This window comes from Cervus canadensis, chromosome X, assembly GCF_019320065.1.
Source record: "Cervus canadensis isolate Bull #8, Minnesota chromosome X, ASM1932006v1, whole genome shotgun sequence".
Classification (NCBI taxonomy): Eukaryota; Metazoa; Chordata; class Mammalia; order Artiodactyla; family Cervidae; genus Cervus; species Cervus canadensis.
Window position 1 is genome coordinate 141,296,255 of NC_057419.1, and position 20,477 is coordinate 141,316,731.

The following is a 20,477-nucleotide window of genomic DNA, read 5'->3' on the forward strand; positions in this document are numbered from 1 at the left end:
ATACTGATACTGTGGTTCAGAGAAAAAAAGGAGAGCTGAAAGTATCCAGGTAAATGATTTCCTTCAAAGTTGTCCTCTTGCAAACTTATTCCCATGATGCTGCTATGGCACAGAATTTTCCTGTACCTATTTGAGCATTGCATTGAAGAGTCAATGTCATTTCCTTTAGATTCATTCTGAGTAATGGCAAGTATTGATCCTCTGAGTAGTGGATTTGATATTTTGAACTTGTAAAACCAGTATTTTTTCCCAGAGCCAAATAGGATAAATGAATGGTTTTCTTGTGTGGTTTGTCAACTTATTCCACAGTGTTTGAAACAAAAACAGTAAATAGATAAGTGCTTGCCCGGGGATGAATTGGTAAGCAAAGAGGGAATCCAGAGTGACTGCTAACCCATACAAGATTTCTTTTTAGGATGATAAAAATGTTCTAAAATCAGATTATGGTAAAATTTAGTAAATTTGTGCAAGCCTAAAGATTTACTCAAAGCCATTTAATTGTGCACTTTTTTTTTCATTTATTTTTATTAGTTGGAGGCTAATTACTTCACAACATTGCAGTGGGTTTTGTCATACATTGACATGAATCAGCCATGGAGTTACGTGTATTCCCCATCCCGATCCCCCCTCCCACCTCCCTCTCCACCCGATTCCTCTGGGTCTTCCCAGTGCACCAGGCCCGAGCACTTGTCTCATGCATCCCACCTGGGCTGGTGATCTGTTTCACTATAGATAATATACATGCTGTTCTCTCGAAACATCCCACCCTCGCCTTCTCCCACAGAGTCCAAAAGTCTGTTCTGTACATCTGTGTCTCTTTTTCTGTTTTGCATATAGGGTTATCATTACCATCTTTCTAAATTCCACTGGAGCCCATTATACAGAGTGAAGTAAGCCAGAAAGATAAAGAACATTACAGCATACTAACACATATATATGGAATTTAGAAAGATGGTAATAATTGTGCACTTTAAATGAGTGAACTTAATGGTATGGAAATCATATCTCAGTTAAACTGTTAACAATGTTTTGAATGCTAGCAGGGTCCTAGGTTCAAGGATGTGTGGAGATTTTTAGGATTTTATTTTATAATTATACAATTTTTTAATTAAAGTAAAATTGTCTTACAATATTATATTACTTTCAGGTGTCTGGGGAATGTATGTTTTAAAAAAAAAAAAAAAACAACAAGCCTCATTACTAAACTGTGTTCTTTATTAGACCCTTCCCTATCCCCCATTGCCCTTAGTATAGTATTGGGTATGTATTAATTGCTCAAGAGATATTTACCCAGCAGAACTGAATGTGCTGCAGAATTGAATGTACTCAACTTCACTTAGTGATTTTATTAAATACTGTGTTCAAGTCCTTAGATGTTTTTATCTCCTAATCTACAGTATCCTTTTATGAGAACTTTTTTATAAATGTTGGGTTATGATTAGTTCTTTTTGTTTCCCAAACATCATCAATTTTGAGTATAAGCATCTGGGTTATTACTACTAGTTTAATTAAGATATTACTGTTTATTACTTTAATAAAATGTATCATTATCCATATAAATTTTAGAAACCATATGAAAATGTTTCTCTAACATTTTATTTGTCATTGGCTCTAGCATCTTAAATTTTAGTATTAAATAGAGGCAAATCAATCAATTTAAATGTCTCTCTCTCTCTTTCTTCCCTCCCTTCCCTCAGGAAGCATTGTAAGTGTTGGTGACCCAAAGAAAAAATACACAAGATTTGAAAAAATAGGTCAAGGGTAAGTGATTATATATATGAAAACCATGTGTGCATGCTTGCATGCACATTAGCTTATAGGAAAACTCCTGCCCCCTCTACATCTGTATGGATGTTATGCTTAAGATCCTGTTTCATTGTCAAACTGTAAAGTGACAGGTGGTGGGAAAGGTCCTTATTGAATGATCTAGAGGTGGGCAGAGTTGATGGATTGAGTAAGGAAGAAATAGATTAGTAATCCCTGAATGGGATGGAGTTCATCGTTTTCACCCAGTATGCTTATAAGAATGGCCCTGCTGCCAGAGATTTGGTTCAGAAGTCTGGAGTGGGGCCTAGTAACCTGAACTTTGGAGCCGTTTCCTCAAATAATCCTGACCCATCAGCTAGACCTGGAAACCAGGGGGTTAGATCATTCGCTGGAGTTAAAGGTGGGAGTCACCAGTTCTACAAGTCAGCTGTAAATAGACATGTTTCTCAAGCCTCGATGTGAAACTAAGCAGGAGTGCCTGAGTAGGCAACCGGCTTTGAAATAGGAAAATGTTTTGTTTAAAGAGAAATGAAGCATTCTAAAGGGGTGTCCTTTAAGGGGAAATGAGACAAGATATTGGGTTGGCCAACAGGTTCGTTTGGGTTTTTGGTAAGATGTTACACAAAATCCCAAACAAATTTTTTGGCCAATACAATATTTAGGTATACCAACTCCTATATGCCAGGAACCAAGATGGCACCCCAGAGGTCTCCTGACTGAGACTGGGGCTGGGAAGAAAGGGATATAGCTGATGTACCTGCAAAATTGTGCTATCCCCTCAGCTAATGGAGTCTGTTTCCAGGTAAGAGAATGTAGGATTTCTTCAGCCACCTCACTGCTTTTCCTGGGATTCTTAGGTTCAGAAAATTATATATTGTATATAAGTTGGACTATTTTTTGTGATTTTTATATTTTATTTCTTTCTCCCCCTGCCCCGCCCAACTTTTGTACTAACGTGTCTTTTGAAATTGCCAACTTATGTCAGGAAATGAGGGAAAGGATTCATTAGACATTTTGACTAGAGGATAAGAGGGACACTCGGGGATTGTGCCTGGTGGGAATCAAGGTGAGAAGACCCTAAGAGGGAGGCAGAAACTCAGGGAGAAATATATGGCAGTGTCTTCTTCCAATGGAAACCATAATGATGATGCATTTGAACTTTCTAGAGAGTAAAATATATACCTGTTCGTGCTCTTGCTTCATTCCTCATCATTTGATGTCACTGGTATTCTCACTTGCTCATTTAAAAAGAGTTTTGTGGTGTCTAGAGGTCCCCTAAAACTTAACAAGTCAAATAGTAGTCCTGCCCATTGCTCTAGGACAGTGCTGTCCAGTAGAACTTTCCAGGATGGTAGAGATGGTCTACATCTGCACCGTCCTATGTGGTAACCACTAACATTTGTCTGTATAAAAGTGAAAGTTGCTCAATCATGCCCAACTCTTTGCAACCCCATGGACTAGGGAGTTCTCCAGGCCAGAGAGAATGCTGGAGTGGGTAGCCTTTCCCTTCTTCAGGGGATCTTCCCAACCCAGAGATCGAACCCAGGTCTCCCACATTGCAGGTGGATTCTTTTTTTTTCATTTATTTGTATTAGTTGGCAGCTAATTACTTTACAATGATGTAGTGGTTTTTGCCATACATTGACATGAATCAGCCATGGATTTACATGTGTTCCCCATCCTGAACTCCCCTCCCACCTCCCTCCCCGTCCCATCCCTCTGGGTCTTCCCAGTGCACCAGCCCTGAGCACTTGTCTCATGCATCCAACCTGGACTGGTGATCTGTTTCACACTTGATAATATACATATTTCAGTGCTTTTCTCTCAGGTCATCCCACCCTTACCTTCTCCCACAGAGTCCAAAAGTCTGTTCTATACATCTGTGTCTCTTTTTCTGTCTTGCATATAGGGTTATTGTTATCATCTTTCTAAACTCCATATATATGTGTTAGTATACTGTATTGGTGTTTTTCTTTCTGGCTTACTTCACTCTGTATAATAGGCTCCAGTTTCATCCACCTCATTAGAACTGACTCAAATGTATTCTTTTTAATGACTGTGTAATATTCCATTGTGTATATGTACCACAGCTTTCTTATCCATTCGTCTGCTGATGGGCATCTAGGTTGCTTCCATGTCCTGGCTATTATAAACGGTGCTGCAATTAACACTGGGGTACACGTGTCTCTTTCAGTTCTCGTTTCCTCAGTGTGTATGCCCAGGAGTGGGATTGCTGGGTCATATGGCAGTTCTATTTCCAGTTTTTTTAAGGAATCTCCACACTGTTCTCCATAGTGGCTGTACTAGTTTGCATTCCCACCAACAGTGTAAGAGGGTTCCCTTTTCTCCACACCCTCTCCAGCATTTCTTTATCAGCTGAGCCACAAGGGAAGCCCAAGGATATTGGAGTAGGTAGCCTATCCCTTCTCCAGCATATCTTCCCAACTCAGGAATCGAACCAGGGTCTCCTGCATTGCAGGCGGATTCTTTACCAACTGAGATATCAGGGAAGCTATGGAGCACTTCAAATGTGTCTAGACTAAATGAGAGCTATTTATTTGCATAAATTTATTTGTTCACACACTTATTGAATACCAACTATGTGCCAGGCACTATGCTAAGTGCAGGAGAAACAGAGCTTGCTAATAATAGTGTGGGCTTTCAAGGAATTTATAATCTATAGTGATGAATGCTTAAACAGGCTAAATAGGATACCTTGGGTGACATGCCTACTCAATTCACCAAAGTGTAGGGCAGGATTGGCTTCTGTAGCCATTATTTCCCACCTGGAGTTTTCCTTCTTAGCTTCTAGTGAACTGGTTGTTTTATTTAAGTTAGGAAGCTATGCCTTCTCAAGTCCATGTATCAATACAAACCTTAACTCACTTTCTTTTTGTCCAAAAGGTTAACACCATAAGGCAGGTTAAAAAACACAATATTATGTACTAAGGGAACTTGAAAGGGAAAAGTTACCTTTTAGATTTTATTTTAATTGAATTGGGTTCTTTGATGGAGCTAACATTGCAAAGTGATACACAATCCATAGAGAAATAGCATTCCAGATCTTTGCTGTCCAGTATGGTAGCCATGTGGCTATTGAGCCCCTGAAATGTAACTAGTCCAAATTGAGATATACTGTAATTATAAAATAGGCACCTGATTTTGAAAAGTTACTATGAAATAAATGATGCAAAATACCATAGTAATAAGGTTTATATTGATTATATGTTGAATTGATATTTTAATATGTGTTAAGTAAAATATGTTATTAATATTAATGTCACCTTTAAGCTTTTTTAAATATGGTTTCCCCCCAAATTTAAAATATGGCACATGTTAATATGTTTAATGGACAACACTGCCCTAGTTGTAGGTTTAAATGGGAGCTTTTTATTTGTTCATAAAGTGTTTTTTTCAGAGTTGTCTTTTGGGGCATGAAAGATGTTATAATTTTGTTTTGATTCCTTATTATCCCTAAGACCCAACCGAGCCAAAAACATCGCTGAATTTAGAAAAGAAAAAAGTAAGAGATGGTTTTAAATATCTCCCAGATACCAGGTAATAAAGCAAGACTGATTTCTCCAAGAACAAAGATTAGGCTGCCAAGCTATTTTGCATACCAAAGAGATTTCCCCTCCAGGATGGTATTTGTGCTTCTAACCTCTGAAGGTGCAAAAGGAGAGTTCTCTATTTCTGCAATCTAAAATGAAAAATCAAAGCAGAAATCATGCTTGCCACTGCAGAAAGATTTAACGTCCCAACCAGTTCATCATTATCAAGAATGATGAAACTGGCAGATAGTTCACTCACAGACCACATTCAGCTTTTAAATAAGCCCTTAGAGGGTAGGGAGTCTTTTTTTGGGGGGGCGGGGGAGTTCTCAATTTACCTAATTTTATTACAGTTATATTTGATTAGGCTTCATATTCAAAATATTAATTTGCTCTAACCAGTATTATTTTACAGGGAGGAGTCGAATTGGCCCCAAGCTATTTGGTTTTACATTTTCTATTGCCTAAATATTGATGGTTCCCCCAAACCTATCCCTTTCTCTGCATTCTTTTTTTATTAATTTTAATTTTTAATTGGAGGATAATTGCTTAACAAAGATGTATTAGTTTCTGCCATACAACAGCATAAATCAGCCATAAGTACATATATATGTATATATGTATGTATCTCCCTTCTCTCATGAGCCTCCCTCCCACCCTTCCCCCAGGACTCTTTTTGATTTATCCTTTTTATAGTCTTTTATTGTCTAGCATAGTCCTTTTGTACTTAGCAAATCCCCCTAAAACAGTTTTAATCAACAGCCAGAGTTCATTTGGCCAAGCTCAGAGATTTATATAGCTTCCCCTGTCTGCTTTCCCCATTTCTCTGGATCTGTTTTTGCCCCAATAAATATTTGTTGAACTAATAAAAATGTCTTTCTAGCTCTCCCTTTCTTCTGTCCTGTCTTTTCCTGAGTATATGCATGTCTTTCTAGCTCCTTCTGTCCCTCTCTTTTTTTTCGAATGTGTCTTCAACTGTTTCTCATAATGACTAGATCAGCCTCACATTCTCCTTTGGCTTTATGGTTATTTGTGTGTGTCACATATCTGTCTTTTTTTATCCATGTTGATTTCACCTTCTGCCCATTTTCACATACACACCCAACTAAAATGGTCATCATATAAAATCAAGATGTATTTACATAGCTATTAAAGACGTAAGCTAGTAACTTAAATCTATTTATTTACTCTATCATTTATTTAATAAACTCATTTTTTTTTCATTTTTGAGTAGATTTTTGCTCTCTTCCTAATTTTAAAGGGAATTAGCAAAATATTGATTTATTTCTGTCTAGACCAGGGGAAAAAACACTTAAATTAATTTTCCTTTTACTTAAATTGCTCTCAATGGATTTTCCCATGAAATATTGACCCAAATTAGATAAACTAGATTCTACTCTCAATATATGGGCTTCCTTGGTGGCTCAGTGGGAAAGAATCTGCCTACAACTCAGGAGATGCAGGTTTGATCCCTGGTTGGGAAGAACCCCTGGAGAAGGAAATGGTGACCCACTGCAGTATTCTTGTCTGGGAAATCCCATGGACAGAGGAACCTGGCAGGCTACAATCCATGGTGTCACAAAGAGTCAAACATGACTGAGAGACTAAACAACAACAATTATCAATGTATAGAGTTTTTATTTTCTTTTCAAGCTTATAGAGTTTGCGCTTTTTAAAAATTGTTTTGCTTTACCTACTATGATGGTGACATTCAAACCTGTGTCAGTAACCATTTGGTGCTAGGAATAATCAGCCCCAGTATTCCATTTTTAGCTCCCTGGAGCACAACAACTTACTATTGGGAGCCAGATTTGAGAGGAACCTCTCCATTAATCACCCTCATCTACTTGGAAAATGAAAATTTTTCCAGTATGGGTTCCTGCTCTCCCAGCATTCAGGCCTGGGGCCAGAGTATTGGACTTCATCTCTCATAAATCAAATTCAGAATTGCATGTCCAATCATTTGAGGCCATAGCTGTGACTTGAAGGCTAAAAATGACATTATTTGATCAGATTTGCTGTGAAAAGTATCCTATAAGTGGTTATCAAATCTAAGTATTTAGAGCAGATGTATGTATAGTTTAAAAAGAAACAGAAAGAAAACAGGACTGGTACCCCACAAATTATCATTAACTTGACAATATGAGTTTCTCAGAAATATATCTGGTGGAGATTTAAGCATCTTCACTGTCTAGGATAGTTATAGAAAAGAACTTGTTTAATAAATGAGGTAGGGTGAGACACCAAAATTAAATATTGATTTTCAGTCAACAGCTGTCATTGGCTCACCTGTGCAACTCCTGAATAAGCAGTAGCTGTGTAACAGAGGGCTGAATTCGTGAACATGGCAGCTGTTCGAACAGATTTCTCATTAATATATTTGAATTCATTAAGTCTTTCCTTAAACGAGAGTGCACTGAAAATAAACCTTTTTTCTCTTTCAAGTTTCTGTTTGTTTTCTCTTCAACATTTTAATAGAAAAATATTTTTCAGGAAGCAGCTCAGAGGAAATGGTTTGGATCCAGTTTAACAAATAACGTGTTTCATTCAGCGAGCTTTTGTCAAGGGTCTACTATGTGGAATGCAGAGTGGTTGTTAAGAACTAGGTTCTAGGAGTCAACAGAGACCTTACTAGCTCTCAGAACATTTAACACAGAGAAATGGAGAGTTGTATTAAGAAATAAGCTGGACCGCCTCACTCCCAGATGCATCTACCTTTCCCCCATCTTTATCCACACACTCTTCTTTTCTTCACTGTCATCTCCCTCACAAATTGCTCTCTGGCTGTTGCAGCCCTAACATCTTTTCTATGTCCTTCTGAATCCTCCAGCTTAGATCTGCACGGGCATGTCTACACCACTTATATCTTAGCTTGTCTAGACATATAAAATTGGTTGAAATTCTGAAATCCACGGTGAAATAAAGGGGGACTATTTGGAAAGTTTGAAAAGAAAGAAAGCCCAGATTCTGAAGTCAGAAGGCTATTGGCAAGGTATTTAGTTTAAGCACCAGTTCTCAGTCATAGTAAGCAGAATTCACATACCTTATAAGGTTGTGAGAAATAAATGAGAGAAGATATTTAAAGTGCTTTGCACAGTATGTAGCACATAGTGAAGGGCTCCAGAAATGAGTTATTTTTAGGGGTAAGAGTCACACCCACAGTTAGCAAAATACAGTAATTATTATAAATAATTACTAAGAGCTGTGGGGACAGGGAGAAGGGGACAAATCATTTATAGCCAGGGGACAGGTATGATGAAGAACTCTTTGAGGAGGATGCGATTGAATATTGGGATTTAACAAGTAGAGATTATAGCAAGTTTCAGTTGAAGAAGACCAAGTGAACACCTGCTTCAGTCTGTAGGTTTCATTCATTTTGATATCCCTAGGACCTGCAATAATGTCTGGCATAGAGTAAATATTCAACAAGTATTGGATGAATGCATACTGAAAAGACTAGAAGAATTAAATCAAGAATTCCAATTCTATAGACAGTCAAAAGTATATTTTGGCAGGGAAGTTAACAGGACATAATGCTAGAAAGATCAGTCAGGGCTATGTTATGAAACACATTGAGAGATATAAGCAATACTGTGTTTTTTCTTTGTTTGAGCTTAATTCTTTTAAGTAGGTAGTACTTGAACATGGTAGAAGATACAGAGGAGTAGACAGTGAAAAGTAAGTGTCCCTCCAACCCTTTCCCCTCAGCCTCTCAGTCACCTTGCATGCAGGAAACGTCCAGAAAGAAGTTATTTATGATTTCTTATATTTTCACAGAATCTCTGCACACTTACACAAACACATACACATGTGTTAATACACATTATATATGCTCAAATATTAGTTGACACTGTTTTTTTACTCACCTGAATACACAAAGTATTAGATATATGAATAAATGGTGTCTACTTATGATGTTTAACTTGTTAATTCACCCTTATTTACATATTTAAAACCACACATTATATAAAATCATGTATAAATTAGGAGACATTTTTCTACTCTCAACAATTCATAAGCGGTGTAATTCAAAATCTGCCCATGCATCTTTATTGTTTTTTCTAATCCCGGAGCCCCCTTTTTGAGTCCCCCAGCAGTTAACCAAGTACATCATCTGACTTCCATCTAAGATCTTTGAGAGGAAATATTTTTGAATCTACATATGATTCTGACCCTGGATATTTTATTCCTAGTTACAATTACCCATTTATATGACATTAAGATGATTGTCTTCTGAATCTATCCTGTAGGTGTAGATTTAGATCTTAACAATAACTCTATACTATATCATTTTTAAAAATCTCTGTTACGTTTTTCAGACTTACACAAGAGTAGAGAAAATTGTATAGGAATAGGACCTCCCATATTCTTATCATCCAAATTCAACATTTATTATTATTTTTAATATAATCACCATGCCATTATAACATGTATAAAAATTTAACATCGAACACCCAGTTGATAATCAAGAGTTGGCCATTTGTCTCAAAAATGCAGTTTTTGTGGAAAGTCCACCTTCACTTATAGAAGTCCACTTTCATTTATGGAAAGTCCACTTTCACTTTCCATAAAAACTGCATTTTTGAGACAAATGGTCAACTCTTGATTATCAACTGGGTGTTTGATGTTAAATTTTTATACATGTTATAATGGCATGGTGATTACATTAAACATAATAATAAATGTTGAATTTGGGTGTTAAGAATATGGGAGGTCCCATACAATTTTTTCTACTCTTGTGTAAGTCTGAAAAATGTAACAGAAGTTTAAGTTGATTTATTTGTTCAAATCAGTATCCAAAAAGGTTCACATATCACATTTGGTTGTGTCTCTTAAATCTCTGTACTCTAAGCAGGGGTACCCAACCTTTTTGGCACCAGGGACTTGTTTCATGGAAGATAATTTTTCTACAGACTGGTGGTGAGGGGACAGTTTCAGGATGATTCTCATAAGGAGAGCACAACCTGGATCCCTTGCATGCACAGCTCACAGTAAGTTTGCACTCCTGTGAGAATCTAATGGTGCCCGCTGATCTGACAAGAGGCAGAGCTCAGGTGGTAATGCAAGTGATGGGGAGAAGCTGTAAATACAGATGAAGCTTCACTTGCTCACCTGCCACTAAACTGCTATGAAGCCAGTTCATAATGGGCCACCAACTGGTACCAGTCCATGGCCTAGGTACCCTGCTCTAAAGCATCTCCTTTCTTTTACTGCTGCCATTTACTTACTGAACAAACTCATCAGCATCTTGTATAGGCACTTCGTGGATTTGTCTATTGGTTATATTTGATTCCATTTACCTTGCTTCCATATTTCTTGTATTTCCTATAAATGAAAGTTAGATCCAGATGCTTAATTAGGCTCAGTTTCAGTTTGGGGTAAGATTTCTTTGTTGGTGGTGCTCTGTGTTTCATAGTATATTATATCAAGAGGTACAGTGTCTGATTGTCCCATGTTTTAGTGATGAGTAGATCAAAAGACTCACTGGGTGATTGTCCCCTCCAATGCAAATTTTGTCATCAGCCTTTCATCTAATGGTTCCAACTATTGATAATTATTGCCCAAATCAATTATTTCACTAGAAGTTACAGAATGGCTGTTTTTTAAATTTTAACATTCCGTCTACACTTATCGGTTAAAATACTTATGTTAAAAAGAACATTGTCTCTCTAGCTGGGGAGTCTTTGGTTACCTTGAAATACAGCTCATGCAGGGAAGTCAAGATACATGCTTAATTTTTAAATTGCCATTTTTCATTATAACATGTTGGTACTCAAGCTACTTCTAAAGGTGTCCAATGAGAGGTATTTTGATTTAAGTAGGAGAGGGAAGTATTCTCTTTTATTTAAAAAAATCTTTATAAACTCATGGGATTTTTATGTTTTCAGTCCGTTTCAATTCATCTATTACTGTTTTTGATGGTCAAACTGTCCCGTCTTTACCTACTGGGAGCCCTTTTCATTGCATTCATTTTGTTTTTTGGTTTATTTTTTAAATTAAAAAAATTTATTAGAGTAAAATTGCTTTATAGTGTTGTTTTGGTTTCTACTATACAGCAAGATGATTTAGCTATACATATTCATATATCCCCTCTTTCATAGATTTCCTTCCCATTTAAGTTGCATTAAGCTTGGAAGTGACCTTTAAAAAGTTTGTTTTTATATTAACACCTGCATTTATGAGGTCATTCCTTAAGAATTCCTTAAGAAATAATTTATTTCCTTAAGAAATTTCCTTAAGAAATTAATTTCCTTAAGAAATAATTTATTTACATCCTTTCTTTCCAATTCTGACAGATACTCTTTATGAGCATCCAAAACCAGCATTGATTGAGAATATTTCCACTTACTGTGTCTCTCCTAAACTGTACTTTGTGGATAAAAATAAATGGGTATGGAGAATTACTATATTACATAAACAATTTTATAAGGATATGAATAAAAGGCCATTCCCTTTTTTTCTGAGGGAAAAATTGGGAGAGAACCCCTTACCTTGTATTTGGGATATATGGTGCATTTCTCTGTGTGTGTGTGTATGCAGGTGCAGGCTGTGCATATATTTTTAACACAAATGTTAACACACTGTATATCTCCTTTGCTATCATGTGCCTATGTCTTAGAGATGGTTCCATCTTGGTGCTCCATTCTTTTTAACAGATGCACAGTGTTTTGCTGTTTAGATGTACGAGGCCCAAATTGATAGACATTTAACTTGTTTCCAATATTTGCTACTATAAACAAATAAGCCATTTCATGCATATGCAAGTTTATCATTAGGATAAAATCCTAAAAGTGGAATTGTTACATTAAAAGATAAGTATATTTTTCATTTCCAAGTTGCCCTCCAGAGAGGTTGTTCCATTTAACACTCCCACCAACAATGTATGAGGGTGCCTCTTTGTCCACACTCTTGCCAACACAACCATGTTCAAATATGTGGGGTTTTAGTACAATAATGAAAACTGTCCCCACACTGATTTTCAAAGGAAAAAATGTTTAAGAAAGATATTCTAACAAGAAATTATGTGTCAAAAGAGAAGGCTGTCCTGAAGAATCCATTGGCCAATATAATCCATGTTTGTACTACACCACAGTATCTTTGTTGTATGCCGTGTCTCTTCAGATATTAGATCAGCCATGCAGCTCAATTTGTCAGCAAGTGACAATGGGAGGATTTCTTGAAATCATTTTCTCCTATGCATAAAGATGTATATCTGATGCAAAGAAATTTTTGTCTACTCTCTGGATCTTTGCCAGTCATATCATGTAGAATATGACCAGTTCGTCAGTAATTGCAAACAAACATTTTTTGGAAGCCTCCCAGTCCCCATCCCTCTAAATTAACTTTAGTTTTAGTGCTTAAGCAAACAAATATATCACATTAAGTATTTTGCAGACTTATCTCTTCTTATTATTGTAACATGACGTTCCCATATGGAAGACGAATATTTTTGAAACTTGTTTCTTCAAGGACTGGATGAATAACAGCTTGCTTTGCAAATATGACAAAGCAGTATTCAGCATAGAACTCAGGGATAAGTGCTGAGAATAAAACCTCTGACTTGTTTTTCTTTATTCAAGAAAATATTTGCAAGAGCAGAAGTGGTATCTCAAGGGCTTACAGAAGTGATTCTTTGGGTAAGACCACCCACCCCCAAAGTGTTTGCTTCCTCATCGGATCTATTCGGGGCTGTACAAGACAGAACACTGGTATGAGGCACTAACTAGATGTAGTATGAGCTTCATAGTAGATTTTGTGATGAAGGGGATTGGAAACACATTAGCATATGTGAAGAACAGTGTTTATGGAGAAATGGAAGATGCTCTTTGTTCTACTTCAGTTCAGTTCAGTTGCTCAGTCATGTCGGACTCTTTGTGACCCCATGGACTGCAGCATGCCAGGCTTCTCTGTCCATCCCCAATTCCTGAAGCTTACTCAAACTCATGTCCATTGAGTCGGTGATGCCACCCAACCATCTCATCCTCTGTCGTCCCCTTCTTCTCCTGCCTTCAATCATTCCCAGCATCAGGGTCTTTTCAAATGAGTCAGTTCTTCGCATCAAGTGGCCAAAGTATTGGAGTTTCAGCTTCAACATCAGTCCTTCCTATGAAATATTCAGGACTGATTTCCTTTAGGATGGACTAGTTGGATCTCCTTGCTGTCCAAGGGACTCCCAAGAGTCTTCTCCAGCACCACAGTTCAAAAGCATCAATTCTTTGGCACTCAGCTTTCTTTATAGTCCAACTCTCACATCCATGTGTGACTACTGGAAAAACCAAAGCTTTGACTAGACAGACCTTTGTTGGCAAAGTAATGTCTCTGCTTTTTAACATGCTGTCTAGGTTGGTCACAGCTTTGCTTCCAAGGAGCAAGCGTCTTTTAATTTCATGGCTGCAATCCCCATCTGCAGTGATTTTGGAGCCCAAAAAATAAACTCAGCCGCTGTTTCCACTGTTTCCCCATCTATTTGCCATGAAGTGATGAGACTGGATGCCATGATCTTAGTTTTCTGAACGTTGAGCTTTAAGCCAACTTTTTCACTCTCCTTTTTCACTTTCATCAAGAGGCTCTTTAGTTCTTCTTTACTTTCTGCCATAAGGGTGGTGTCATCTGCATATCTGAGGTTATTGATATTTCTCCCGGCAATCCTGATTCCAGCTTGTGCTTCCTCCAGCCCAGCGTTTCTCATGATGTATTCTGCATATAAGTTAAATAAGCAGGGTGACAGTATACAGCCTTGATGTACTCCTTTTCCTGTTTGGAACCAGTCTATTGTTCCATGTCTGCTTCTAACTGTTGCTTCTTGACCTGCATACAGATTTCTCAAGAGGCAGGTGAGGTGGTCTGGTATTCCCATCTCTTTCAGAATTTTCCACAGTTTGTTGTGATCCACATAGTCAAAGGCTTTGGCGTAGTCAATAAAGCAGAAGTAGATACTTTTCTGGAACTCTCTCACTTTTTCGATGATGCAACAGATGTTGGCAATTTGATCTGTGGTTCCTCTGCCTTTTCTAAATCCAGCTTGAACATCTGGAAGTTCACAGTTCACATGTTGTTGAAGCCTGGCTTGGAGAATTTTGAGCATTGCTTTGCTAGCCTGTGAGATGAGTACAATTTGCGTTAGTTTGAGCATTCTTTGGCATTGCCTTTCTTTGGGATTGGAATGAAAACTGACCTTTTCCAGTCCTGTGGCCACTGTTGAGTTTTCCAAATTTGCTAGCATACTGAGTGCAGAACTTTCACAGCATCATCTTTTAGGATTTGAAATAGCTCAACTGGAATTCCATATTCCACTAGCTTTGTTCATAGTGATACTTCCTAAGGCCCACTTGACTTTGCATTCCAGGATATCTGGCTCTAGTTGAGTGAGCACACCATCATGATTATCTGGGTCATGAATATCTTTTTTGTATAATTCTTCTGTGTATTCTTGCCGCCTCTTCTTAATATCTTCTGCCTCTATTAGATCCATACCATTTCTGTCCTTTATTGTGCCCATCCTTGCATGAAATGTTCCCATGGTATCTCTAATTTTCTTGAATAGATCTCTAGTCTTTCCCATTCTATTGTTTTCCTCTATTTCGTTGCATCGGTCACTGAGGAAGGCTTTCTTATCTCTTCTTGCTATTCTTTGGAACTCTGCATTCAAATGAGTATATCTTTCCTTTTCTCCTTTGCCTTTCACTTCTTTTCTTTTCACAGCTATTTGTAAGGCCTCCTCAGACAACTGTTTTGCCTTTTTGCATTTGTTTTTCTTGGGGATGGTCTTGATCCCTGCTTCCTGTACAAGGTCAGGAACTTCTGTCCATAGTTCTTCAGGCACTCTGTCTATCAGACCTAATTCCTGAATCTTTTTCTCACTTCCACTGTATAATCATAAGGGATTTGATTTAGGTCTTACCTGAATGGTCTAGTGGTTTTCCCTACTTTCTTCAATTTAAGTCTGAATTTGGCAATAAGGAGTCCATGATCTGAGCCACAGTCAGGTCCAGATCCTGGTCTTATTTTTGCTGATGTATAGTGTAGAGTTTCTCCATCTTTGGCTACAAAGAATATAATCAATCTGATTTCAGTATTGACCATCTGGTGATGTCCATATGTAGAGTCTTCTCTTGTGTTGTCGGAAGAGGGTGTTTGCTATGACCAGTGCATTCTCTTGGCAAAACTCTATTAGCTTTTGCCCTGCTTCATTCTGTACTCCAAGGCCAAATTTGCCTGTTACTCCAGTTGTTTCTTGACTTTATCTTTTTTTTGCATTCCAGTCCCCTATAATAAAAAGGACATCTTTTTTGGGTGTTAGTTCTAGAAGGTCTTGTAGGTCTTCATAGAACCATTCAACTTCAGCTTCTTCAACATTACTGGTTGTGGCATAGAGTTGGATTACTGTGATATTGAATGGTTTGTCTTGGAAATGAACAGAGATCATTCTGTCGTTTGTGAGACTGCATCCAAGTACTGCATTTTGGACTCTTTTGTTGACTATGATGGCTACTCCATTTCTTCGAAGGGATTCTTGCCCACAGTAGTAGATATAGTGGTCATCTGAGTTAAATTCACCCATTCCAGTCCATTTTAGTTTGCCGATTCCTAAAATGTTGACCTTCACTCTTGCCATCTCCTGTCGGACCACTTCCAATTTGCTTTGATTCATGGACCTAACATTCCAGGTTCCTATGCAATATTGCTCTTTATAGCATCAGACTTTACTTCCATCACCAGTCACATCCACAAGTGGGTGTTGTTTTTGCTTTGGCTCCATCTCTTCGTTCTTTCTGGAGGTATTTCTCCACTGATCTCCAGTAGCATATTGGGCACCTACCGACCTGGGGAGTTCATCTTTCAGTATCCTATCATTTTGCCTTTTCATACTGTTCATGGGGTTCTCAAGGCAAGAGTGCTGAAGTGGTTTGCCAGTCCCTTCTCCAATGGACCATGTTTTGTCAGAACTCTCCACCATGACCCATCCGTCTTGTGTGGCCCTACACAGCATGACTTGGTTTCATTGAGTTAGACAAGGCTGTGACCCATGTGATCAGATTGGTTAGTTTTTTGTGACTGTGGTTTTCATTCTGTCTGCCCTCTGATGGAGAAGGATAAGAAGCTTATGGAAGTTTCCTGATGGGAGAGACTGACTGAAAACTGGGTCTTGTTCTGATGGGCAGGACCATGTTCAGTAAATCTTTAATCCAATTTTCTGTTGATGGTTGGGGCTGTATTCCCTCCCCATTAATTGACCTGAGGCCAAACTTTGGTGGAAGTAATAAAGATAATGGAGACCTCCTTCTAAAGGTCCCATGCACACACTGCTGCACTCAGTGCCCCCAACCCTGCAGCAAGCCACCACCGACCCACACCTCCACCACAGACTCCTGGACACTCACAGGCAAGTCTGGGTCAGTCTCTTATGCGGTCACTGCTCCTTTCTTCTGGGTCATGGTGCCCATAAGGTTCTGTTTGTGCCCTCTGAGAGTCTGTTTCCCCAGTCCTGTGTAAGTTCTGGCAGCTCTGTGTTGGGGTTAATGGCGATCTCCTCCAAGAGAGCTTATGCCATACCCATGCTGCATCCAGAGCCCCTGCCCCTGCAGCAGTCCACTGCTGACCTGTACATCCACAGGAGACACTCAAACACAGTTCTACTTAATACTCTTAAATGCACTGTGTTGTGTGCTATCCCTTGTAAAGAATGATGACACCACTCAATCAGCCACCATTAGCAGAGGTTGCACTTCAGGTTGTTTTTTTCCAGCCACAGTAATGAGTTTGTATTAAGCCACCTGCCTTCCCTATCTTTTTCCTCTCTAGGCCCTCTTGAAACCAGTGGTGCACACTGGGAAACAGTTGCTTAGACTTAATGTTGGAGAGTGAGTAGTTGAGAGTTAGCAGGCCTTTCCAGGGATTAAGCCTTGTAAATGTGGCCTCATTATCACTGGACTATAACCCACTGAGGTCCCTGGCCCCACACCCATAATGTGTTACAGCTCTATTTAAAATTAGATGACCACGAATACACTGGGGAAAATCATGCCCCAGCTAAAGAACAAAAAATTGCCTGTTCCTGTTTATAATCCTAGTAATTAAAGACTATCTCACCTGGCCCATTGCCACATTCTGTATACTTAAAAAGGTACTGAGATAACATGATTTTTGCACAATTTTGTTTTTTTTTAATTTAGTGATAAATTTTTGAGTGACAAATTATAAGAAACTCTGAATCTCTTCTTTTCTGGCAGCATTATTGCCAGTAGTGGTAACATTGTTACCTACCATTCCTGAGCCCTAAGGGACTGTTGTTTAGCCATTGTTTAGTTGCTAAATCATGTCTGACTCTTGCAAACCTATGGACTGTAACCTGCCAGGCTCCTCTGTCCATGGGATTCTCCAGGCAAGAATACTGGAGTGGGTAGCCATTCCCTTCTCCAGGGAGTTTTCTGGGCCCAGGGATTGAACCCACCTCTCCTGCATTGGCAGGTGGATTATTTACCACTGAGCCACCAGGGAAGCCCATTAAAGAACATGTCTTACCAAAAAAGTAAATGTGTGGTAGTATTGAAAATATGATATCTATATATTTTTATATCAAACTCGTTAATATAGTGAGACAGTTTCTACATAGAGGCCTACAAGGAATACATGTATCTTATATACTCAGCAGAAGATAAAGTCTAGTCCTAAGAACTAATTCTAGGTCCAATTCACTCTTGGCTGCATGACCAGTCTTAACTGATTCAAAAACAGGAAGAACTATCTTCTACAGTTCTTTCAAAGGAATCAAACTTATTGTTTCCAGTTCAGTTCAGTCTCTCAGTCGTGTTCGACTCTTTGCAACCCCATGAACCGCAGCATGCCAGATCTCCCTGTCCATCACCAACTCCTGTAGTTTACCCAAACTCATGTCCATTGAGTCGGTGATGCCATCCAACCATCTCATTCTCTGTCTTCCCCTCCCCCTCCTGCCCTCAATCTTTCCCAGCATCAGGGTCTTTTCAGATGAGTCAGCTCTTTGCATCAGGTGGCCAAAGTATTGGAGTTTCAGCTTCAACATCAGTCCTTCCAATGAACACCACCCAGGACTGATCTCCTTTAGGATGGACTGCTTGGATCTCCTTGCAGTCCAAGGGACTCCCAAGAGTCTTCTCCAACACCACAGTTCAAAAGCATCAATTCTTTGGCACTCAGCTTTCTTTATAGTCCAACTCTCACATCCATACGTGACTACTGGAAAAACCATAGCCTTGACTAGACGGACCTTAGTTGACAAAGTAATGTCTCTGCTTTTTAATATGCTGTCTAGGTTGGTCATAATTTTCTTTCCAAGAAGTAAGCATCTTCATTGGAGAAGGAAATGGCAACCTATTCCAGTATTCTTGCCTGGAGAAACCCAGGGACGGGGGAGCCTGGTGGGCTGCCGTCTATGGGGTCACACAGAGTCGGACACGACTGACATGACTTAGCAGTAGCAGCAGCATACCTGCTGTTATCCGGGAGTTTGTACCTGGAACTAGTTACCTTCCCAAATCATGAATGACACCGAACCCACTCCTTTTCAAAACAAAACTGCCTGCTCAGGTCAGGGCTTGGGAGGGCGCTCCGCCAAGCTCAGGGTAGCAAAAAAAAAAAAAAAAAAAGAAAGAAAGAAAGAAAAAAAAGAAGTAAGCATCTTTTAATTTCATGGCTGCAATCACCATCTGCAGTGATTTTGGAGCCCAAAAAATAAACTCAGCCGCTGTTTCCACTGTTTCCCCATCTATTTGCCATGAAGTGATGGGACTGGATGCCATGATCTTAGTTTTCTGAACGTTGAGCTTTAAGCCAACTTTTTCACTCTCCTTTTTCACTTTCATCAAGGGGCTCTTTAGTTCTTCTTTACTTTCTGCCATAGGGTGGTGTCATCTGCATATCTGAGGTTATTGATATTTCTCCCGGCAATCCTGATTCCAGCTTGTGCTTCCTCCAGCCCAGCGTTTCTCATGATGTACTCTGCATGTAAGTTAAATAAGCAGGGTGACAGTATACAGCCTTGATGTACTCCTTTTCCTATTTGGAACCAGTCTATTGTTCCATGTCTGCTTCTAACTGTTGCTTCCTGACCTGCATACAGGTTTCTCAAGAGCCAGGTCAGGTGGTCTGGTATTCCCATCTCTTTCAGAATTTTCCACAGTTTGTTGTGATCCACACAGTCAAAGGCTTTGGCATAGTCAGTAAAGCAGAAATAGATGTTTTTCTGGAGCTCTCTTGCTTTTTCGATGATCCAGTGAATGTTGGCAATTTGATCTCTGGTTGTGTCCAGGGACATGTTAAATGGTTCACAATAGGGCACATGGACTAAGTGAATAGAAAATTAGAGACAAGAGAAATATTTTACGGAGGCAGCTTAGCATAGTAGATACAAATGCGGGCTTTGGGAAGTACCACACTTGCATTGTTAAAATCCTAAATTTCTGTAGCAGAGCATGAAATGGTGGCTAAGACCATGGGCTGTGGATCAAACAGATGTATTTTTTAGCTCAGCTGCTGACCCTCTGTAACCTTAAGCAAGCTACTTACCATTTCCCAGTTCCCATTTCCTCATTTGTGAAAGAAAGATAATAGAACTTACCTCATAGGGTTGTATAGGGTGAACATTAAGTGAGCTCATCCATTTACAGAGAGCAGGCAGAATGTAAGGCTCAATAAATAATACAGTCTTTTCTAGCAGCAGCAATAGAAGTCGAAGTAGATGTAAAAAATAGCCAACCTAAATGTGGATTAAACTCTTGACTATGATCTCATGAGCATCAGATTTTATACTTATGAAACCTCAGATGTGATTAATGCCCTATCCTTCTTGCTTTCTCACTCTTATTCCCATGAGGCTCTCCTTGAACCTCTTTGAACCCTCTAGTCCTCTTTCCATTTTCTCCCAGAGCAAGAGCTTCGTCCTAGCCCCACTGGCCTGCCCTTCTTTACTGCCTCTAATCTATTTCGATGCTGAAATCAGAGTAATTTATTTAAATTATAAGTCCTACCATATCACTGCTTTGGCAGCTGCTCATGATCATTGGTTGACATTGGCTCTGAGCAAGAAACATCAAAACGTGATGAAGATTGCTGATGCATAAACTGACTTGTCTTGAGAGGAAAAGGAAGAAATAGTGAATTGTTTGTTTCTTTTTGGACCCT

At 38.9% G+C, this 20,477-nt stretch overlaps 1 protein-coding gene across 10 annotated transcripts in view; it reads left to right on the plus strand.

Annotated features, from left to right (window-relative positions):
* PAK3 (p21 (RAC1) activated kinase 3) overlaps window positions 1–20,477 on the plus strand; it is a 127,894-nt gene that overhangs the window by 72,142 nt on the left and 35,275 nt on the right. For all 10 annotated transcript variants that reach the window (XM_043457841.1, XM_043457831.1, XM_043457838.1 and 7 more), the window contains one exon: window positions 1,698–1,761. In XM_043457841.1, the coding sequence (XP_043313776.1) occupies window positions 1,698–1,761 (64 nt within the window). The remainder of the gene's footprint in view (window positions 1–1,697; window positions 1,762–20,477) is intronic.